This window comes from Capsicum annuum, chromosome 11 (assembly GCF_002878395.1).
Source record: "Capsicum annuum cultivar UCD-10X-F1 chromosome 11, UCD10Xv1.1, whole genome shotgun sequence".
NCBI lineage: Eukaryota > Viridiplantae > Streptophyta > Magnoliopsida > Solanales > Solanaceae > Capsicum > Capsicum annuum.
The window spans coordinates 233,207,092-233,231,826 of NC_061121.1; the positions used below are offsets into that span (position 1 = coordinate 233,207,092).

Sequence of the window (24,735 nt, forward strand, 5' to 3'; positions counted from 1 at the left end):
AAACTTTAAACTGTCGAGATTTATGTTGTTGATACTCATTTTAATTGGGCTTATCTCCAATATGGCCCAACTACAATAGTTTCTTAGAAAATCTAATGAATGAAAATATCAAAATGGATATTCCACCATTAGGCTTCATAAGTCCAACTCACATGCTAAATTTAACCCAAGTTCTAATTACCATCTAATGACTCATATATGTTACTAATTTATGCTTGGATCTTACAATAACAATAAACCCAGTGAATTTTCACATAGTGGGGTATGGGCCATGCTTGAATCTTACAAACTTTCAAATTATAAGGTTCATTATTACCTTAATCGTGGTTCTTCAAATCAATCAATATTAATATACAATATATTAATACTACAACAATAATAACATACTCAGTAAAATTCTACAAGTGAGGTTTAGAAATGTAAAGTGTACGCAGACCTTACCACTACCTCAATAAGGTAGAGAGGTTGTTTCCAAAAGACCCCCACTCGAGTTTAGAAAATCCAGGTATAAAGAAAAGTAACATTAAGGCAATGCGAAACAGTACAAAATCTACCACAAAAATAATAATCAGCCACAGAATAGTGTCATAATCAAAACATAATAAATGACAACAGAGACAGATATCTACGGCTAAATCCTACGCTATCATACTATGACTAGTACACGACAACACTCCTACGGACTAACCTTCTACTTTGATGCGCGTCATCCACAGTCTCACATCTAAGGTCATGTTCTCGATAACTTGAATATGTGTCATGTCACGTCTAATTATCTCTACTTAATACTTCTTCGACCTACATAGTATAAATTAGTAATAATGTTAAAAAAATTGAGAAAAGAGTCAAATTTATCTTCTACTTTGAAAGATTGACTAAATATACCCTTTATCATATTTTAGGTCATATTTCCCCTCGTTGCAGGGGCGGACCTACCTTGTATTTTGGGGTGCTCCAGCACCCACTAAACTCAACGCGGAATAGGTATAATTACATAGAAAATATATGAAAATGGATATAAAACATATAAAAGCACCCACTAAAAGAAAAGTTGGTTGGGTGCATTGACATTTAAGTTGATTTTAAGGTGCTCATTGGAAGGAGGTCCCGGGTTCGAACCTTATTGAGGTTATTTTTTACTTTTTAAATTTTCTAAGCACCTACTATCCTTAAATCCTGGGCCCGCCACTGCCTCGTTATCGTATTTTGAGCCCAAATGTACACTCAATGTTAAGAAATGTTTCACTTGTATGACAACGTTGATTTAGACTTTTCTGTTAAAATAAAGATAGATGTGAAAAAATTTTCAACAACAAGGATAAATTAAATTTCAAAATATGACAAAAGGATATATTTAGTTAATTTTTTAAAATAGGGGGGTAAATTTGACCTTTTATCCAAAAATTGTATGTGAAAATTTCTTTTTCCATATTACTCCCAATTAGGGGTGTTCACGGTTTAATTTTTAACCTAATTGAATCGCGATTCAAATCAAATTGATTAAAGAAATCAATTAAAAAAAATAATAACCGACCCAAACTAATCCATGACCTTCTAAAAACCTCTATATATACCCCAAACCCAAAAAGAAACGGGTTATTTTCCCTCTCTTCGTTTTACTTCCCAAAAATATTCCAAACTATTTTCAAATTTGCTTAACATAAGTGTGTGAGCTGAGCGGCGGAGCTCCGAATACCAAATCGCCGACAATGAGTTCCGGCGCTGGCACTGGAACCAGCGGCGGAAGCGGCGGCGTAGATTTACCTAAACCTTCAAAATTCGCGGTGTATCAGAATCCAGCTTTCTCTGCTGCTTTAACAACAAATAGTCTCCGTCCTTCTAAATCTACTTTCGTCTTCATATTTACGGTTTCGATTGCTTCTGCTTATACTCTTCTTCAGAGTTTTTCTAGGTAATTTTTTATTTATTTTATTTTATTTTATTTTTTGGTTAATTTACGTAGCACATTCAGACGGTGAATTTGAAATAAAATGTATATATTTGAAAATTACGTAAAAAGTACTTTAGTTAATGGTAAAAAATACACTCAAAAGTGTCTCGGTTTTTTTGGAGTTTCATACCTGAACTATCGCCAAAATTTTGACCTCTGTCTGTGTGAGCTGAGCGGCGAAACTCGAATATGATAAGTGCCGGCGGAGGAGGAGGAAGAGAGCAGAGCTCGGCTTCACCTCTCTGTCTCAATTTGTGCGGCACTTCTATGTGAATTTGGACATAGAAGGTTTAAGTTTTTGGGAAATAAAATGTATATATTTGAAGACTAAATAAAAAGTAATAGAGTTAATTGTCAAAAACAAACCAAAAGTATCGCAGTCTTTTGAGTTTCATAATTATCAGGTGTTCGAGTCTAACTGAACTATTAGGTGTGCAAGTTTACTAACTTAAACTATCAGGTGTGCGAGTTTACTAGCTGAAATATCACCAACTATTTATCAAAACACACCTCAACTATCTATTGATCTCTTTTTCCACTTGAACAACGGTGATATTTTAGATAGGAAAAGGGAACAATGGATGGTTGAGATATGTTTTGATTTTTGTACCTGTGCCTGTAGTTTCCTGCAGTCTCTTGTTCGTGGTGTTTTGGTGATGTCTATGATTTCGAATAGATAATTTGTAGTATTACCTTGTGGATGTCTTGTTCCTTTACTTTCTAGCGATGTGTTATCCCATTTTGTTGTTTGCTTTTATGTTTTTTGTTTGTTATACTGTTATATGTCCTGAACTAGGGGTCTATCGAGAACATTCGCTGTACTTCATCTGTGGTAGTGATATGACCTACGTACACTTTACCCTCCTCAGACTTGTGGGAATACACTGGGTATGTTGTTGATAGTTCATGTAGGAAACTCGAAAAGTCGGGTAGTTTAGGCATGTTTTTGACACTTCATTCTTAATTATATTAAATTGGAACTGAGGCATAGTTGTTGTTGATGATGATGACGATGGCTCACTATGCCAATAGATGATAACAGAGCTAATTCGATGCTTACTGGAGATACACTTCTAGCTATTAATTATCTTTGTTTGGTTTTGTTTATTATGTTTGCATATTGATAGGGCAGTGGGAGCGATGAGTTGGTCTTTCATGGAGATTTAAATGAATTAATGAGACTGTAGACGAACATGCTATCTTAATTTAACTCTTACCCAAATCTATATGGAAGGCGTTTTGTTCTTATAGAAGCTGTTCTGAAACTTAATGTTTATGGGAATTAACTGTACACTTGTTTAATGTTTCTTTTTGAAGTAAAAAATGTTTAAAGTCTTTGTATTTCAACCTTGAATTGAGTTTCACAAAAAAGGAAATAAGGTTTGAAGAAGGTATAAAATCTAGTTAAAAGGCTTGAATGAACCTTATATTCTCCCAGCCTCACAGAAAGAAGTGAAAAAGAAAGTAATAATCCTAAGAATGCATAACTTTAGCGTGGTATTTCGCGTCTCAGCTAATAGATTCATTTGAATTTGATGATTGCAGGGAAAGCGGGATTGCGGACAGCCTGAAATTCAGATATGTTTCTCAAGAAACTGCTTGTAAGTGATGTGGTCCTATTCGATTGAACTCAAACACTACTGCATCAACTTGTTGCTAACGTTTTGCCATTATTTTCAGGTCTTATTGTCAGACTCATACAGGCTTTTGCAGCCATAGTCTTATTTGGAACCTTTCTTGCCCTTGTCAAGGCTATTTATTTATGTACAACGAAGACCACTGATGTGTCAATTATGTCTCCTTCCAAAGGAACAAAGGAGAATACACTTCTGACTAATCGACAATTAGGGCTTCTAGGGATTAAACCAAATATTGAGCAAACTACGATGGAGTCTTCAACGAGACCTCCCAAATCAAGAGGTGTGTCAGCCTCTCCATCAGATGTCCTTGTCCCTGTTCATCCGCCGATTTCTAGTTCAAAGCATTCATCTAGACTTAGTGGTGACAAAGTTAGAACTGGTAGCGGAACTACAATACCATCTTTTAGCACCCCATCAAAATCACCGGCTTCCCCATCCTTGTATCTTGTTTCAGCATCTTCCTCTCAATCACCTTCAATCCAGTCTTCACCGGGTGGGGAACACATGGTTGCCACCCCTTGGTCAAACAAGCGAGCTACTTTCCATAAAGAGATTGCAACGGAGGAACAGCTTGAAAGGTTCCTGGCTGATGTCGATGAGAGAATTACGGAATCAGCAAGCAAGTTGGCGACTCCACCACCCACCATAAGTGGGTTTGGTGTAGCCAGTCCTGGTAATCTGCCTAGTTCCACTAATACTTCTGGAACTCCGAGAAGTACTCCTCTAAGGCCTGTTAGGATGTCCCCTGGTTCTCAGAAGTTCTCAACTCCACCAAAAAGAGGGGAAGGCGATCTACCGCCTCCAATGTCAATGGAAGAGTCGATTGATGCATTTGAACATCTGGGGATCTATCCACAGATCGAGTTGTGGCGTGACAGACTCAGGCAATGGTTTTCATCCATGCTGCTAAAGCCTTTGCTTAACAAAATTGATACTAGTCACACGAAGGTGTATTCTCGCTCCGACTTTTATGTCTAGAAACTTTGTTCGTTTGCTCCTTTTTTTTCCTTTCGATTGTTTGCGAAAGCTTGAAAAAAAAAAAGATGGAGGAATTTTTATTTATTAAATAATCAAATAAGGATGGATAGTCAAATTTACGTGAATCAAGCAATACTAGAAAAGTGTAAGCTCCTTTGTGTCTTTATTAACCATTTCATGCTTAATGGTGCGCTCAGGTTATGCTAGCTGCTGGCAAACTGGGCCTTACAATCACTGTCAGTCAAATTGGAAATGGAACACCGGATACTGGGACTGCTGCTATATCTACTACTGAGATGACGAATGAGTGGAAACCCTCATTTTCTGTTGACGAAGATGGATTACTTCACCAGTTGCGTTTAAGTCTTGTCCAGGCTCTTGATTCTTGCATGCGTAAGTCCCTTCATCCCTTTAAGATTATGAGTCTTGCAATTCATTATTTGAGTTCTTTCATTGTTGGACGTGTCGATGTAATAATTCTAAAGTATCTTGTCAATGCTTCTTTAGTTGCAGCAAGGTCAACTTCTGGAGGTCTTCAACCGTCCTCGCCACAAAACTCTATGATCCCTATTATACAAGAGTGCATTGATGCCATCACTGAACACCAAAGACTTCAATCATTAATGAAAGGAGAATGGGGCAAGGGATTGCTGCCACAAAGCGGTGTGCGTGCAGAATATACAGTACAGAGGATTCGAGGTAGTTTGACTCTCGACTTTATCTTGCGTGTCACTCTTGAATCTCCATTTACGTTTTTGGTGCAGAGATGAGAGATGAAGTATGCTGATTCTATCAATATTGCACTACTAATCTAGCTTCAATTTCTTTGCAGAGCTTGCTGTAGGAACGTGTTTGAGGAACTACGATTATTTGGGCAGTGTAGAGGGTTATGAGAAAGGAAACAAGAAATGGAATCCCGAGCTTCCAACCGATTCTCATTTGCTCCTATATTTGTTTTGTGCTTTCCTGGAACACCCAAAGTGGATGTTACATGTCGATCCTACAGCTTATTCTGGAATCCAGTCTAGCAAAAATCCGTTGTTTTTGGGCGTTTTACCTCCTAAAGAAAGGTTCCCTGAAAAGTATGTAGCTGTTGTGTCCGGCGTTCCCTCTGTGCTACATCCAGGAGCTTGCATATTGGCTGTCGGAAAGCAAAGTCCCCCAGTTTTTGCGCTATACTGGGATAAGATGCCTCAGTTTTCTCTCCAGGCAAGTTATTGTTACTAAGATGCTTATTGACTTGTTTTATAGCACCCCAGCTAACCATCAGGAACAACCAACATCTACTGGGCTTCTGACATATCACAATAACGAAAGATTTAAGAAACCTAGCCTCATTCAGAATGCAACTTATAAGAGTTAATAGTGCTGCCCTTGCCACTAGTAGTAGGAGGGAGTGTTGGTAGTTTCATAGTAATGATAATGTAAAATAATTGAATATCATTGTCACTAATGTGCAGGTTCCACGATAATGATATCTTTGTCAAATGTTACCTGAATATCTTTCGGATAAAACCTGTTGGTAGTTGTAATACATCAAATTATGTTTAGCCTTGTTTCACAAACTTGACCTAGTTACCATGGGCGAATGGGTTGGTGATGCAAGCTAATGCTCAGTAATAAGATTAGGTCTTTGTTGGTGGGAGACGTACTTCTTGTTCTGGTTCGGTTCATACATTGTGGCAGCTAGGAGTGAGCAAACAGTGCTTTCATACTGAGGAAGGAACACTAATCATGTGTGCTCCTAATATAGTCACCGGCTTTCATTTTGTTAGTTATATCCTACATTAAGGAGTCGTTTAGTGTGAGGTATAAGGTATAATAATCCGGGGATAAAATTCAGAACATTTTATCTTGTGTTTGGTTGGAGGTATTAGTTAGTCTCTAGATTACTTATCCCACCATTTATACCACAGTGATGGGATAAGTTAATCCCAACCAAGGGACTCCCAAATTCCATGTGTTGATTGTAAGTTTCTGCACATTTCAGCAATTATATTCTCTTACAGTATGTTCCATCATGCAACATTTAGTATACACTTTTCCTGTTTAAACCAGTTTATCGCCTGCCTTCCTATACACATTTTTACTGGCTCTCATTTTTTGTGTTTTTCAGTATGAATGCGGCAAGATCAATCTTATAACTCAGCTTCTCTTTTCTCATTGCAGGGAAGAACAGCACTTTGGGATTCAATCTTGCTGCTGTGCTATAAAATTAAGATCGGGTATGGAGGGTTAGTGCGCGGTATGCATCTTTCTTCATCAGCATTGGGTATTCTCCCGGTTCTTGATTCAGAAAAGGACGACTGCTGAACTTGAATTCAACTCTGCATAAGATTCTTGATGTAGATTGGTGAGACATCCCGATTCCTGAGAATATGGTTCGCCATTAGCAATTGTATCTTGTGTAATTCAGGTTCTCAAAACAAAGAACCATCGATGTTGTTGGCAGAGAAAGTGCTTTGTTCTTCATTTTACTGCAGAATTTAGAGGGCGTTTGGATTGAATTTTAAAAAGTAGCTTACAACCCCCTGAGCCCAAACACCCCATTGACCTGTTTCAGCGCATCTCTCTTTTGAATAGTATATATAACATACGACACTAATTGCACTCCGTGAAATTTTCAATAACTTCAACCATCACAAAAATGTATGATTGGATGCACTTTACCTACTTCAGATCCTAACTGAGAAATTATATTAGAGTACGTCAATGTTGACAATAACTGCGCAAACTTCTCGTACAACACGTCCAATGGGATCGCTGTTGCTGCTTATAACAGACGGTAGTTTTATCAGAATTATTATTTTTCGGATCACTTAAAAACCTGCTGAATCAAAACAAGGCCACTTTAATCTATGATACAAAGTTTGGACTGATGTGAAGTAAAACATAGAACAAAATCAAATTCATTCTCTTTCTCTTTTTGGCACTAGCACCCTACCATCTGCACTTTCGACATCAAGAGAATTGATGAAGACGGTGCTTTGATGATTTTCAAGGGCAAAAAGGTTAAACATCTACCAATCCAAAGGCTTCACTTTCCCAATACTCTTAACAAAAGCAACCAAAGTACTCAGAAGCAATTCAGTCAGTATGGTAATTTGCCATACTAAATGTCAGTATCTTTAATTTAACGCCGTACATGTTCTAAAACCTAACAATTTAACCGACCAGGCTGGCGGAACACCAACGCATAAAGGAGTACCAATGCATCAACAGGCTCCACATTCCTACCTCATTCCAAATGCATTGATGTGAAACAAGGAATTGGGCATCAAAGCATCATCACCATTCCCCCTTTACCTTCCTTGCATCAAAATTGCCAGGATGTGGAACCTGGCCTACGAAAGTTCATTAACGGTCAACATACTTAAAAGCATTATACATTTTATAAGTTAGTTTAAACTAATTTACAGGCTACTGGCCTCACAAATGGCAAGAGGAGATGTCGAAGCGCTAAAATGTCTCCTCTATATCCCGAGCTGATTTACTAGTGGATGTTGATAGAACATTTCGTACTGAGCTAAGCTGTCCAAATTTACAGTTCACCAGCGAGTCACCCTCCAAGGAATTATCAGGAACTGGAAGAGAAAAGAATGTTATTTGGTCCTGTTCGCAACAGCAAAAAGAGAGAGGTGAGGGCGGAGAATGTAGTACGAACAAACAAGAACAGACTTGAAACAAATTTGTCTAGTGGGGAGTACATACCACCAAAAGAAAACTCCAATGGTGGTGCCAGCACAGATGTCATGGCACAGTTTCTTGTTGATCAATGCGGGTTGACTAGCAAGCTCATCACCTCAAATCGACAAAACTTCGCTTAGCAAAAGTAATCATTGTTCTGCCACCATGGAATCTGCTCCTATTCAGAATCCGAATTAATACTTAGATACAATCTCGGTCTTACAGAACGGCGTTGACGAGGAAATGTAAAAGGACTATCTGATCGTTCTCTACTGTTCTTAGTTGATCTGCTGTCATTCATACCAAGAAGCAATGAAGCTGCACAAACAGGAGCATCACTACCTACACGTAGAATAGCTCCAATACATGAATCAAAACAGAACTTCAGACAACACATCTTAGCTCTCATATAAATATCTCCCAGGATAGGTAGATGCGAAAAGAAAATATCAGTAAATAAGCTACGCTGCAATACTGTGGATTGTGCGTATACTGGAGCTCCACAAAATATGTTGTACATTCAAACAAGAATAGTTGCCTAACTAGTTAATTCTAGTCAATAAAGCCATTATTTTTTATTTTGCCTGCAAAAGTGTAAATTCAACAAATAGGGGATAATGATCTACCTGTGCTCTCCCCCACACCCACACCCCTCCAAACAAAGGAAAAAAGAAGTAAAAAACACAACAGTAAGATACCAGAGTCGGCCAATGAGTCCAAGGTAGTATCTTTTGTTTGTACTTGCTGCTGCCCAGAGCTTAACCCATTTGCAACGGCGGAATCATCATGAACCCCTCCATCACCACCGAGCCTAAGAGAGATCCAATCTCCAGTACCGACGCCATTTGAAACATCAGGCTGATCCCTCGCAGCCTCAAGTGACGTATCTGATGGTCTAGTAGGAAGAAATATCTGAAGTGAGGAATCATTACCATTAAATGCCAGGGAATTATCAGCTAAACTGTCGTTCATATTAGCATTAGGGCGATCGGTGTATGTCTCAGAAAGAAGAGAGGCAGATCCAATGCCAGTATCAGCCAACCCATACCCACCGATAGAGGTGGTACAGTTAATAGATCCATGCTGCACATCTACTAAAGATCCTGAAACATCAGCATCAGAACAAAACAACTGAAAACCAGGGCCACCTTGGGATTCAGGAGGTAAAGACCACATGTTCATCCCAAAATCATCAACATTAGAACCGAACAACCCCAGGCATGAATTTCCACCGTTAACAAGCGCAGTATCATGAAAAGAATCCGAAATTCCTTGTGGCTGAGCTGGAAAAGAAACTACAGGTGCATCACTACGGTTGTTATTGAAAATAGGTCCAGATGGGATAATTGGTTCATTTTCTTCATCAGAATCACTTAGTACAATCACTTCAGCATCTGCTGCTGGTACCACTGGTACCGACGGATTTCCGTTGCCAAAACCATATGGTGGGTCAATATTAAGAGAGATAGCCTCAAGATCAAACGCATTGTTTGAGAATTCAAGGTTCCCATTACCATCTTGATTAACACTTGGATCTTCACCTTCTTTGCCACTCCCAGTAGCACTGCTGCTCATTGGAATGACATCCTTCCCAAAATTCTCTCTCAATCTATTTCCAGATGAAAATGTCTGGTCTTCAGGTTTGCTGATTTCCCATAATCCATCCCTATTCTTCTTTAATCCAACTTTAAGGCCATTTCCATCAGAGCCTCCTTCCTGCTTAACCTGCTTAAGAATTTCAGGCGTAGGCTTCGACTCTATATCTAAAGATTCGCTCAGAGAGCCATCAGGTAAATGCCAACGCCCAAGATCCCCAAGACTCCTTCGATCACCTTCTACCTTTGCGCGCCAAGAACCATCAGGTTTCACTTCAATTTCTGTAACATCTTCTCCACAATTTCGCATCTACACCACAGAACCGCACAAAAAATCAGCGAAAGGCTAAAACAGAGTTATTACAACAACATACCCAGTGTATTCCCACCAAGTGGTGTCTGGGAAGGGTAAAGTGAATACCACTAAAAGAGAGTTCCTATCACCAAAAGTAAAAACCAATCAATACCTGAGAAGTAATTCTATTGAAATATGGATCTACAATGACATGCTCCAAAGAGTAGTTCTTGAGACAGATCGGGCATTGCCACTGCATCACATTGAACAAGAATTGTCAACAAATAGAATCAGATGGATATATGAGGGGAACTTAGACATTATGCTGACAGAACAGTTCAGTTCTAGGTCATAGTTGCTTGCCTTCCTCGACCTTTGATTCATTTCAACAAAGACGTCAAGATCAAAGCAGCCCATGTGTATACAAGGTCGGAATCTTCCAGCAACTTTAATCCTTGAACCACTCATCTGTTATGTTCATACAAGAGAAAATTGAAAACTAGGACTCCTGCTGTGGTACACAGCAATAAAATATTAAAACAAGGCAACTGAGAAGATAGAATCCAAATAGAAGCAGATTATTTGAAACACTGATATGCTATTCTCCTCCAGAGAAATGAATTAACATGATAATAGCAGGTAGTGGACACTAGTACAGATGGAATACCAAAAAGAAGCCTGTGCTCCAACATAGTTTCTTGATCAGGTGATACCTAAAAGGTCGATCCTGAGGTTTTCTTGTTCTAACAATCAAATAAACACCTAAATAACGTCTATGACTAAGATAGTGCCTAATAGAGGCTCTTGAATCAGAAGTACAGAGAGGATGTCAGCTACGGCCACATTGTGTGCGATTGCACTAGCTTGAAGCTTGATTGTTTTTTTGGGGGGGATAGCCGTGGTGTCAGAGCCAGCTTTCGCGCACCTCGACTAAATTGACGGGATACCCACCTCCCACCAGCAACAGATATCGGCGAACTCTGTCCCACCAAGGCTAAGACATATGGGAAGAATCACCTAGTGTTTTTTGTCTCTGCTAGGGTTAACTTGAGACCTCAGGTTCTCAACCCACTTCATTGAGAAACGCCTCAATCTTGCAGCTGGATTGTCTACTTTAAACGCAACAATACGCACTAAAAAAGGTAAGGAAGAGACGCATGACGACAAAAATAAGACGAGAGATAACACAGTGATTAACTTAGCAAAACAACAAATAGATACAGTGAACAGGATAACTACTTCGGTATGCACTTACAGGGCAGCGAAGATTGACAGGGATACAATCAGCAACCACTTCCAAATCACTATCGCTATCAGCATTTTCAGTGGTTGTTCCACCACCAACACAACGACGAAAGCGAGCAAGAGCATCTTCAAATTTCTCACCATCTGACACCTTTGGGATAATACTAAGAACCTAACAGTAAAATAAACAATATCAGAAACATGACAGAGTCTATAATAAGATCCCTAGTATGCTAACATGTCTAGCTAATTTAAATAATAAGCTATCAAGAATATTTATTTTTTATAACAATATCAGGAATATATCAACACCATAGCTGTAAGGGAATGACAGGAGATCTTGAGCAGATTCAGCACACTTCTTAGAAATAGGTAAGTTGGTTAATGCGAATGGCTACTATCGGCGATTAGGCATTGGTGTAATCCTGATATCATGAGAACGATTGATTGCTAGTGGTCTGAAATATCAATATACACAACAGAATTTGTACCAATGGATGAGTTACAAGACATTCACAATTGGCAAGCACTTGTTGTCGTTTATGGGCACACACTACGAGGCTCCGACTTACCGAGTGGCTACTGATGCTTCTTGGGGAATTCAAACAGCAAACACTTGAGATAACCAGTTATCTGAAAATCTCAGAGATGGTAGTATTGTTGGAAGAGAACATATGTCCTAAGACGAAAAGATAATACCACTGAAATCCATTCATTCAGGCATATCAAGGCATTGGCTATACTACATGTCCCGCAACAAAAAAGAAATGGAGAAAATTATTTTCCCTGTGATGGAACAGAGGCTTTTTATTGTTTAAAAGATGGCACCCACCAAAGAGGAGTATGGAATTCAGCAGTAGCTCAAGAGATTGCACAGCGGAGAAGGGAGATAACCACCATAAATGGGACATAAATCAATATATATTCTCAGAAGATGTAAAGTATTATGCAATGTAAGGTTGTGAAACAGGTATAGGAAGTGGAGATACATCACAAGGTTTCATCAGCTGCATTGTCAGAATCGATGTTCTTTTGGAAATGTGGTAAAAATTTAGTGTGGAGCACAACTTTGAAAATAGCACCTCTCCATGTTTTTGGTTTGGTAAGTTTCACTATCCAGGTAGGAATAATGACGGGATCACGTGGGAAATAAACTTCATAAAGCCATCCAAGATCAGAATGTGACCAGGTTAACAAGCTCCTACAGAAAATATATGAATGCTCGGTCGGAAAAGAGTAGAAGACAGCATGATATCGAAGGGTGAGAATTGGGAAACACAGAAGCATTTTGAGGTGAAATATACGATATATTAGAGACGTTATAGAACGCCAAGGTGCCACCAAAAGTTGCTTTTCTTTATTTAATATGCAGCTTGAACTGCAAATACATACCAAAAATATTTATGAAAGAAGAGGCAGATTGTTGGGAGATGTACTATACAGGCAGGGAAAGGGGAAAGAATAAATTGTGTCCTATACTGCAAATTTTCCTTGCATCTTCTGGGTGAATAGTATCTCAGCCACTTGAGTCAATTACCAGCAGGAGGAAGTAATTACCATCAGGTCACAGTTGATCATCGTTTAACTAAAGTAACGTGCAGTGTCTCTTTGGGATAATTCATAGATTAAGTTTTCAATAGAAAATACACTTCTAATGCGAAGAGCAACACGGCTTGTCTCTTTTGGATAATTCGTGGCTTAAGTTTTAAATAGAAAATACATTTCTCAGCCTTTTGGCTAAGATCAATTCTCCTAGAGATAATTTGGAGTCAAAAATAGGAGTACTGAAAGTGTTGTAATGGAACAGAATCTCTTTTCATTTATGTTTACCGTGCAAGGGAAAATGTCCTTTTATAGCGGTTGTTGGACTAACTTGATATATGATTGTGGTGGTTGAGCTACATTCGTACATTTTCAATACGTTTTGACACCTGACTAGTTAACATAGTGAAACTTCAACTGAATACTGAAAAACAACAGGTAAGAGTGTGTTTTTGCAAGAGAAAATTTACATAATTGCATAATGTTGGTCAAACTTAACTACCTGTTGAACAGTACGCCGCTTTGCAAGTCTAACCCCTAAGCAGAAGACGCGACCATCACATCCTGTTAATGTGATCTTGTTGATTCCATCCCTGGTATATGGTGTGATCTGATAAAACGGTAAGGTGTGAATTGAGAGAGATGTCTATAAAATGAACTACAGGTTTGCTGTAAATGTTCCTAGAAAGCAAAAAAAAGAAGGCCCAATGCTTTATCCCAGAACTTCTCCGAGACAAATTTGATCAATAATTGGAACTTGTATTACACATTTACTTGGAGTCCATATGAGACACACTACAATTAGCTACTTATTCAATTTCAGAATGCTTTGTATGTATATATGGATGTATGTATTCATTCATGCGTGCATGAATGTGTATATATGTGTGTGTGTGTATACATATTACACAGACACCAATTCAATTCCCAATAGACAGAAACAGAAGTGCATGTTATTAATACTCACTATAGGGCCATCATCTCGACCATTAGCACCCAGCAATTGAGAGCCAGGTCTATTTATCGCGCGCACTGGAACCCCTGTTGGTTGAGATTCAACTGAAGTTAGGGCACACAGCATCTAGACCAAAAGAATTGTAAATGCAATCATCATTGATCTTATGCCAATAGAGGCTTTGCAGCAGAACATATGGAAAAAACTACATAAACAATATTTTAAGATAAGAAATGTAAGAAGAATCCCAGAACACTATCTCTAATTTACCTCACCCCCTGAGTTTTTATCAAGGCCAAAAAAACTATGGACTAAATAGAAACATACACAATATTTTACGTTTACCCAAGAAAGAACACTATTGAGAAAAACATAATTTCAGTATTTTCTTCCAATTATATCAGGATTAAAACAGAAGCAATATAGAACAGAGCATACCATTCACCTGCAGATCTGCATATTGAGGCCACTGCATCCTAAATTGTACCTTGTCGTTGAGAAGCATGCACCAAGCCTGACAAGTTTGTAGAACAAACACAATGAATATAAAAGGACTACATTATCTTAAACCATCACTAAGAAAACCAAAAACCTGGAGATCATATTCCTGTTTAGCCAACAAGTCTCTGTCTGCTCTGGTGATCTGAAATGTTTTCTCAATACTCTGCACAGGGTTCGTGCTGAAAATTCACAGATAAGATAAGTAATTAGAGAAAAGACTATATACTTGCCAAGCTACAGATGCTAAACAACAACAAAGCAGAACATGCCATGTGGATGATAGAGCAAGTAATCCAGAATGAAAAATTGGCAGAAGCATAACAGACACTTCTCAGAATTCAATAACCACCAAATGACTTGACCTAATATCAAAACCAGGTAATATAACTCGACCTAATATCAAAAAATAGAAAAGCCTTGTTCTTATTTTTATGGCTTCTCCCCCAGCCCACACACAAACCACATGGAATAGTGAGGATAATATGCAAATGCACCCATCACTACCTAGCAACCAAAGACCATCCTTTTACATCTTTTAGGATCAATTAATAGTGGCAAGAATAGGCACTAGAAACTGCACGTCTCAAAACTCACAAACACCATAAACAAACTAAGCCTTAGCAGAAAGAAGCATAGCAGCAATAATAGAGAACATGATAGCCAACTGAAACGAAGTTTCAGTAACTAACCCATCGGCAGGAACACTTGTAATGGCCAACTTTGCAGGATACAAAGGATGTCCCATTGTCACCCAGAAGCTGCATATAGACAATTCAGTTATGGAAAGTTAAATAAGCATTACCATATAAAGGCTGTATGAAATAAAGTAAAGCTGCATCAAAATGGTAATTCATATATCCATATCCATGGTAAATTAAGTGTCGGGTCTTACACCCAAGCATTGAAATCCCAGGTTCGCACCCACTTGTTTAACAGGCTTAGGAATGAGAAGTCACATTATTAGTAGATACTCCCTCTGTACCATTTTACTCGTCCCAATTTGACATTGCACATTGATTAAGAAAAACAATTAATAAAATGGCTACTTTACCATAGTATCCCTATTAAATGAGGTATACATTTTAATTAGGAGAAAAAACAATTAATACTAAGGGTAAAAAAAGGAAAAAAAATGTCTTGTCTTGATTAATGAAAAATGACAAGTAAAATGAGAAATCAAATTAGGAAATTTGGGACGAGTAAAATGGGATGGAGGGAGTATACAACTTAAAGACTTCATGAGCTATGAACATGAAAAGATCAATATAAGGTAAATGTTTTTACCCAAGTGAAATTTCAGAGCAAACACAAAATATAATATACAAGTTATACATCATTCATTGGTAGCGTATGTTAAAAAAAACTAATGCATGCATTAGTCTTGTGTACTACTAGTTCCTTGTTTGGTACATTTCTTTAGCCTATGTACATTATTGCTAGAAAGTAGCAATTCAGTGAAAAGCCAGTAGCACAGTAGCACGATAGCTGTTCCTCGGTCTCAGTTCATTCAGTAAAGCCAGAAGGCAAGCTGGTGTAACTCCTAAAGCCCTTGTTGCTTTAGTCAAAGAGGTGCCCTGGTTCAAATACCATTTTATCCTACCTCGCTCACCGCCCCTCAGGCTTAAAAGCCTTTTTGCTGTCACCACTTACCTAGATAGATATGGCTAGTTTTCTAGCGAGATTGTGTATTGAGGTATCTATTACTAAAACCGCCCTTTTCCACGTATTAGTAATACAAAGGGCTTCAACACATGCATTAACTTGATTAATGACAAAATTACCCCTCAAATCATTTTTCCTCTCTCCCCCCTCTATACTTTGCCATGGAAAAACAAGTGCTTTGCTCCACATCTTCTTCCTCCTTCCACGTAATCAAACACTGTTTGCTTTTTCTATCGAAGAGTTATGCTTTATTATTTTTCGTCAGATTCTAGTTCTGCTGAACAAATTGGAAATATCAAGATGAAAGAGTTAACCAACAATACTGTTGAGGTGACATCATGTTGGGTTACTGAAATGCTTAATAGCTTAAAAGAGGAGCCTAATGATGCTTTATTATTTTTTTATCAGATGAAAGAAAGTGGGTTTAACCGTTATATTCAGACTTATATGGCTTTGATTAGGATGTTTTGTTATTGGGGTGTAAAGGGTGTTTTGTAAGCATCTCTTTATAAAAATTATACAAGATATTATTTCTAACACATCAAACCAAACCAAATATAAGAAGTAATGTCAACATAGCTAACACAAGGATAACTAACACCAGCATTACTAATGCAAGTATTACTAATACACCCTATTCAGCACTATTATACTCTTACCAAACGACCCCTTAAGGTTCTCAAACCAGTTTCCGCTGACAACTGTCTCAAATCCTAGATCACATCACTGTACTTACAGCTAGAACAAGACCACCCATATGCTCATCACAACCCTATCATTTCTACATAATATAGGGGAAGCCAGCCAACTTTCCTTATCTATGGATCCAATGCATCGACTCATCTCAAAGAAGGAAAAGCCCAAATTGTAGCCTTCGTGACTAAGTTTTAGAGTAAATAGCAATGCAAGACGAGACTTGTTTTAATGGAAGAGAACTATAGTGTATATGCAGAAAGTAAAATAGACATCTGCATGTTTGACATCTAAACGATCTCAAGAATACAATTGATTTGAAAAGAAAAATCCTCCATACCCAAAAAAAAATAAAAAAATCCATGGCACTTCAGTAAAGGATAAAGGAAGTGCAACCGAATCACACAATCCTTCTTGTTAACAGAATCGAGAAAAATCAAGTACAAACCAAAAGTGAAACTTACGGGTCAGCACGAACCAGTCTGCACAATTCACAGTAAAAAGTAGTAGGCGGAACTGGTGGATCACCACCCTCCATTGGCTTATCTGGTATGACAACACAACGAATATGTTGCCATGTGTGACACCTTCTGTCTTCACACTGTAAGCACGATTATATCATGAGACAAATGTGATACATCAAGAACAAGAAATGGAAGCTTCAAATGTCCAGGCTGAGTGCAAGAATTTATAAAATCTTTGATTACTCATCAAAATAAGAAAAATGTTCAGGCAGACACCATGACCAGTGCACCCTCATGTTGGCAGTTTCTTTTTTTCAAAAAGGCTGGTTCTATGCTGAAATCGTAGCAATGTACGAATGAACACGATGATTTACGTCATACTAATACTAACAACAAAAATGCAATTTACAGATGAGTGTGATAGTCTAAATGTAAAAGACGCAACTCTGTAGCGGCCAAACAAGGAAATATTACAAGTAATTACACAGCTTCACAGTACATAAGCAGATATATCTTCTGAAAGAGACCTGATAAAAAAAAAGCCTTTTGAAAGAGAATCTGAGCACAAGAGGAGGCTTACCCACACAAAAGAGTACATTGAAGATACATGTATCCATAGAAAACATGGAAACTAGTGCAGAAATAACACCTGAATCATTGTTTCATTTTGTAACGAGCTTGTACACACACAGCGAACTTTCACATGGTAAGAGTCTGCAATTTCCTCTTTCGGTTTCACACTATTGGTCTCCGGGACGACTTGCGACTTTGATGCTAGGTCAGTTGCCCCGGTTGCCCCAGATACCTGCATTTTTCTGGAGACAAAGAAAGATAACTACTCACACAACTGAATAATTTCTTTAAGGACTAATTAAGAGGCAACAAATTTCACATCTGCACTTCATTTGAAATTCATAAGGAAATATTATTGACAGACATGTCCAACTGATTGAATAGCAGGTAGGCAGTTTTAAACATCAACGTACACCCCACCCCACCCCTTTCATATAATTGTATCCCGAGATGAAACTGCTTTATACCTGTAAATATCATCAACAAGCTTTGCAACATCTTCCTTCCCAACAATGTTTCTCTTTGAGAAAGATCCTGAAACTGTTTAGCATCAAGGAGTATGTGAGAACCCATTATCAAAAGGCCAAGCGTACAAACAATTCTACTAGTTAAGAGCAAGATATCAGTAATTATATACATACATACACATACAACAACAACAACAACATACTCGGTGAATCCCACAAGTAGGGTCTGGGGAGGATGATGTGTATGCAACCTTATCCCTTACCTTGTGAAGGTAGAGAGATTGTTTTCGCTAGACCCTCACTCAAGTAAAGCATACCAAAAATCATGTAAAGTAAATATAGTGGCGAAAAAACCATGGTGAAAACAATGGAGAAGAGAGTAGCAACAACAAATGATACTAAAGTGAAGCAAAGGTAACAGGAGGAAAAATCAAAGAATGAGATAGTAGGACAATAATAACACTACTAATAAGGAAACTAGACAACACTCGACTACCTATTAACCTTCTACCCTAATTCTCAACCTCCGTATCTTCCTATATAGGATCGTTTCGTCGATAAGTTGTAGGTATGTTATGTCATAAGTGAGCTGCAGGTATGCTTGGTCTAATCACCTGTCCCAAGACTTCTTCTGTCTAACTCTACCTCTCCTAGTACCCACGATAGCTAACCTCTAATACCTCCTCACTGGGCATCTGTGCACCTTCTGTTCACATGGCCCGAACCATATCAACCTTTACTCCCTCATCTTGTCAACCACGGAGACCACTCCCACCTTGTCCTAGATAGCTTCGTTCTTAATCTCATCTCTCATAATATAGCAACACATACATTTCCACATCCTCATTTATGTTACTCTCATCTTCTAAATATGTGAGTTCTTGACAGGTTAACATTCCGCCCCATACAACCAATGTTGCTCGGACTCTTCAAAAATGTTGACAAGTACGTGTCGGATCCTCCAAAAATAATGTATTTTTGAAGGATCCCACACAGGTGCGGCAACATTTTTGGAGAGTCCGAGCAACTTAGCATACAACATACATTATAAAACTTAACTTTTAAGCTTGGTAGCACATCCTTATGACACGACACCGATACAAACTTCCATTTCATCCAACCTGCTCCAATATGATATGTAACATCATCGTCAATTTCCCATTTCCTTGGATTATTGACACCGGATAATTGAAAATTCCGTTCTCAAAGATTTCTAGTGTATCAATCCCTACTTCCAATATAAATATGCAAGTACAATAAACATGAAAAATGCACACTAAAAGAAACCCTCAAATAACAATATATGAGGGGTTCATTTTAAGCAATTTCACTATTATCACACAATGTTCCACCAAGACAATGCGTAATCTTTAGATTAAATAATGACAAAACCTGGTGTATCAAGTTGGATTTAAAGGAACAGAGAGACTCGAGACATTTGAAAGCCAAGAGAAATGTGTGTGTATTATCAGCCACTCCAGTATAAGATTGATATATATTGAAAAGGAAACAACTAAATCAATAGTATAGAATGGTGAAACACAAAAACCACCAACAAACAAGATGCGTCTAATATATCCACAACAGCTTCATCAAGCAAGAAATGTAGCTTCTCACCTCGTTCATCAGAAAGAGTAGCTAATATGCGATCAACAAGGTCCTGCATTACCAAATACTAGCGTCAAACATCAAACTAACATATTGAAGTAACGAGTGTTGTGCAAGAATGTAACAACTCTATGCTTAATCATGAAAATAGACTAACGCAATGCTTAGACAAAATAAAACAACAATTGTCATGAAGGACGACAACCTAAGATTTCGAGACTCTTTGCCAAAGCTGCCGAAACCAGCTCATTTGAGAAGTACTTCCTACCAAAAGTGCTTTCTTCCCGGCATCTTATTTGACTACTTCTTACTAAAAGTGCTTTGAGAGAGAAGTGATTTTTGTGTGGCTAAATCATGCAAGTGCTTTTGTTAGTAGATTGTGTTTGGTCAACATTTTGAAAAAGTGTTAATAAATGTCAAATTACGAAAAGGGAAATTACTACTAGTTCATCCGGTAATGATGAATTTTTGATATGGGTAATCTAGTCCTAAAAGATCAAAAGCCCTTATTTTCGGGAGAAACTCCTTTTTTTAGGTTCTGCTACTACTTAAAAAATACTTATTTCTTTACAAAAGATTTGGCCAAATAGGCTATTAATGTGTTAGTCAGAACTCAGAAAAACAAAAAGAAGCCCTCCACTTCCCTTTTCTGGGATGTAGTATATTCTACGATAAGTTGAGAAAAATCCCAGGAAGCCCTCTCATTTCTGTAACACTATCTTTGCAGGTTTGGCAAAGCAAGAAAAGACAGCTCCAATGGAAACATCATTTACCATTCTGCCGACAACAGACGAGGACTAACTGAACTCAACGTGTGCAAAGAGCCCTAAATTAAGCAAAATATAGATAAAGAGGAGAATGTGTCATAAAAATTGCAACAACCACGGAGAACAGTAAGCTCAATATCAAAGGTCTCCATCTCGTAAGTGATAATGTAGCACGGTCTGAAAGGCAAAAGCATCAGCCAGCAACTTGATCAGAAAGCAAGGAAGTCGTGTTTCAACCACAACCATAAAAAATGGAGGAATAAAGTTCAAACCTGCTTCTTCCCTTGCTTCGAAAGACTAAGCTGAGTCAGAACATCTTTGAGCTCCTTTATCCGAAAATATGCTAACTTATCCTATAAGAGACATTTAATAGTCACCTATAGACATTTAATAGTCATCAACAAAATGAACCAATAAAAAAACCCAGCAGCACACGATAGTCGGTAAATTGATGCAAAAATTGATCTTTAAACCACTTCCAGAACCTAAACAAAACAAACAGGAATCACTTGGCCAACCAGTAACTGCTTAATTCTTTTTTTAAAATGAGAACATTATGCAACATGCAACTCGACACATAACATAACTAGCCACATAACTATACAATTACTGCAAATGAAGGTAATCCGGAGCGCGTAAACGCCAGAATCAATGTTATTCTTCCTAATCCACAACCAGGATGGACCCCTTAAGTCATATCCTCCAGCATCTTCCTTTCCTAATTTTTTTTTTTCATCCGACATTTTTCCATAACCGCCGACTAACTTCCCAGGATACACATCCCCTCCCACCAGCAACAGCAACAGCAACAACAAGTAGCAACAGGTACTAGATAACGCTATCAACCAATACTAAGATAGATGGGAAGTAATGACCAAGTAATTTATTGTCTCCGCTTATTTAGAACCTGAAACCTAATAGTTCTCGCCCACTTCATTGACCACTAAGCATTTTAATTCTTACCAGTGACTAAACCTAATCACAAACACCAAGCATATTGAATTACACTAAAACTACCCAAGCATTTCAATCCCTCAACATTGTCAAGCCTCAATAACATATCAAAATCCAAGAACTCTAAGCAAAGTTCCCAATTAGCACCAAAAAAATTAAAACTCAACAGCTCAACAACAACAACAACAACAACAAACTCATTGTATTCCCACAAAGTGGGGTCTAGGGAGGGTAAGATGTACGCAGTCCATACCGCTACCTTCGAAGAAGTAGAGAGGTTGTTTCCGATAAACCCCCGGCTCAAGAAAAAGAATAGTAGACAAGGGAATGAATGGCATAACAGAAATAGGGCATAAGGAATAATAAGATATGACTCAGAGAAATACGAAAATACGAGAGATAGGCAATACAAAATAAGAAAATAGGAACTGAGAAATTATGAATGGGACACCCACACCCTCCCTGCTAGCCTTCTACCCTTATCCTCAACCTCCACACCTTCCTATCTAGGGTCATGTCCTCGGTAAGCTGCAGTTGCTCCATGTCATGTCTGATTACCTCCCTCCAGTATTTCTTCGGCCTACCTCTACTCCTCAACGGCAGCCTCTCACACCTACGAACTGGGGCATCCACGTCCCTCCTCATCACATGCCCAAACCATTTCAGCCTTCCTTCCCGCATCTTGTCCTCCACCGAAGCCACTCCCAACTTCTCCCGTATAGTCTCATTCCTAACCCTTTTCCCTCTAGTAAGTGTCCACACATCCAACGCAACATCCTTATTTCCGCCACCCTCAATTTTTGTATGTGGGAGTGTTTGACTGGCCAATACTTCGCTCCATACAACATGGCCGGACAGACTGCCATTCTATAGAATCTAATTAATTACCTTGTAACTAGCAACCAAATCCGTATTCACACCGTTCCTTTAAACACACAACTAAAATGAACAGCTCAACAACAACATATCCCGACTAATCTCACTTGTAAGGTCCGGGGAGGATAGAGTGTACGCTGACCTTACGAGATATCCACAATTAGCATAAACATAAAATTGAACAAGACCACAACACCAACAACAACATAGCCATTCTGGAGAGGGTAGAGTGTACACACACCTTACCCCTACCTCCCAGGAGGTAGAGCAATTGTTTCCGAAATTTCACAGTTATAGCACCCAAATAACAAAAATGAACAGTTAAACAACAACAACATCGGTAGCAGAATTTCAAAACATGAACAACGCTAAGAAATATTCACAATTAGCATAAAAATGACCAGCTCAACAACAACAAAAACAACAGCAGAACTGCAAAACATGAACAACGCTAAGAAATATTCACAATTAGCATAAAAATGACCAGCTCAACAACAACAACAGCAGCAGAATTAATTAACATAAAAATGACCAGCTCAACAACAACAGAATTGCAAAACATGAACAACGCTAAGCAATATCCACAATTAGCATAAAAATGAACAGCTCAACAACAGCAACAACAACATAGCACAGCTGGAGAGGGTCGAGTGTATGCAAACCTTACTCCTACCTTAAGAGGTATAGAGTCCAAAAAATTCACAATTAGCATCAAAAAACTAAAAATGAAGAGCTCAACAATAACAACAGCAACAACAACAAAAAAAATTCAAAAAAATTAACAAATTGAAATCTAATTACCTTGCAACTAGCAACCAAATCCATCTTCACACAACTAAACTTCACTCCGCAATTGAACTATCCAATGTCCACACAATTAATGATCTAAAATCACATCATAAATTTAAAAAAAAAAAATTAAACCTAAAAAAAATAATAAAAAATACTCCGATCAAAAAATTCAATTCACAATAAAATAATCAAACATAAATTAGCTTAATTAACCGTGTTTAGTAAAAGGATTATTAGGTGAATATATGACCGTTTTAGAGAGAGATTCCACGGCGACGGCCACGGCGGTGACGGTGACGGATACGGCGGTTATGACTGCGGCGGCGGAATTTGGGAGTCTTCGGATTCTCCGTCTTGGTAATGGTGGAGATTTTGCTTGACTGAAATCGGCATGAAGAATTTTACAACTACTACTAACCAAAAAGTTCCGGACGTATCATATGGTTTATTAAATTTAGTTTATTTTGTCGAAATAAGTCCGGGTTTTTATTCTCTGTGGCGCACGTGTACGTGGACGTATCCTATTTCTCTAAAAACTATCTACAGCCCATATTTATGTCAATTCAATAGATACACAAAATATTACTGCAGTTTAAAAAATAACATATTTTTATATTTAATTATGATTTAATTTAAAATATTTATTTTAATCTTAATGAAATCATTTGTAATGACACAAATATTTATTATTTATTTTAGACCATAAATTTTAAAACTATTTATTTCTTATTTATTAATTACATGACTCCGAAAAATGTGGACGTCATGCGAATTATAATAGACAATTAAAAGGAAAGAATGCATTTGTGCTCGTAAGTATGAGAACTTTATTTTGTTTTTTGTGCTAGTGTTATAGTATTAGTCTTGCTTCGAAGTGTGGTATGTTTATCGTATGGTGTGCTATAACCTACGTTTCTGAGGGTTGGCTCAGGGTTCGGGCGTGTTGTGGCCCCAAAATCGATGGGGCATGCTAGAGAGCGGCCTGGTGTGGACGTGGCCATTTAGGAGGTCAAACGGGCAAAACGACGAGAACGGGGCGTTTCGGGCCAAATTGACTTAGCGATAGTTTTGTTTGTGTTATTATTTGGTGTGTTAGGGTCTATTATTTCTTGTTTCCTTTAATATTTTTTTTAGATTGTTTTTGTCTTGCACCGGAGATATATTAAAAACATCTGAGATAGTGATATGATCTGCATACACTAGTTGTTGCGATTATTGTTATGTGCTTTCCATGTAGCATATTACTTGACTCTTGTTCACCCTACACACGTCTTAAAAAAAAGTTTAATTTTATGTATATGTTTTATTAAAATAATATTATTAATGATGTTTTGCAACATTAAATTTGTCTATTAATACTTTATTTGGTTATTTAATTAGTGGTAATATGAAAAAATAAAAATAAAACTCTCCTAAGTTGTTAAAATAATCAAGTAAAATAAAATATTTGTTTTAGCGTAGAATTCGATCAAATGAGATGATTAGTTATA

General features: G+C 37.8%; 2 protein-coding genes across 4 annotated transcripts; one reads left to right on the forward strand and one right to left on the reverse strand.

Moving 5' to 3' along the window:
* The first annotated feature begins 1,472 nt into the window (after positions 1 to 1,472).
* LOC107847845 lies at positions 1,473 to 7,184 on the forward strand. Its single transcript, XM_047399958.1, has 7 exons — positions 1,473 to 1,912; positions 3,497 to 3,552; positions 3,632 to 4,539; positions 4,767 to 4,962; positions 5,077 to 5,268; positions 5,402 to 5,778; positions 6,739 to 7,184. The coding sequence occupies exons 1-7, from the start codon at positions 1,710 to 1,712 to the stop codon at positions 6,880 to 6,882; spliced, it is 2,076 nt and encodes a 691-aa protein (XP_047255914.1). The 5' UTR covers positions 1,473 to 1,709; the 3' UTR covers positions 6,883 to 7,184.
* A 471-nt stretch (positions 7,185 to 7,655) lies between these two features.
* Positions 7,656 to 23,701, reverse strand: LOC107847430 (E3 SUMO-protein ligase SIZ1). Of its 3 annotated transcripts, none has more exons than XM_016691656.2 (18): positions 23,496 to 23,701; positions 23,255 to 23,338; positions 20,896 to 20,976; positions 19,866 to 19,908; positions 18,249 to 18,321; positions 17,858 to 18,023; positions 17,209 to 17,345; positions 15,079 to 15,147; positions 14,481 to 14,568; positions 14,327 to 14,402; positions 13,901 to 13,974; positions 13,436 to 13,543; positions 11,402 to 11,563; positions 10,510 to 10,614; positions 10,319 to 10,399; positions 8,955 to 10,161; positions 8,281 to 8,598; positions 7,656 to 8,181 (listed from the first exon to the last, which is right to left on the reverse strand). In XM_016691656.2, the coding sequence occupies exons 2-17, from the start codon at positions 23,276 to 23,278 to the stop codon at positions 8,435 to 8,437; spliced, it is 2,658 nt and encodes an 885-aa protein (XP_016547142.1). In that variant the 5' UTR covers positions 23,279 to 23,338; positions 23,496 to 23,701; the 3' UTR covers positions 7,656 to 8,181; positions 8,281 to 8,434. The 3 variants fall into 3 exon arrangements, with proteins under 3 accessions (XP_016547142.1, XP_016547143.1, XP_047255913.1); XM_016691657.2 differs by having other exon boundaries at positions 8,281 to 8,574; positions 23,496 to 23,685; XM_047399957.1 differs by lacking the exon at positions 23,496 to 23,701 and having other exon boundaries at positions 20,896 to 21,000; positions 23,255 to 23,344.
* Positions 23,702 to 24,735: the final 1,034 nt, after the last annotated feature.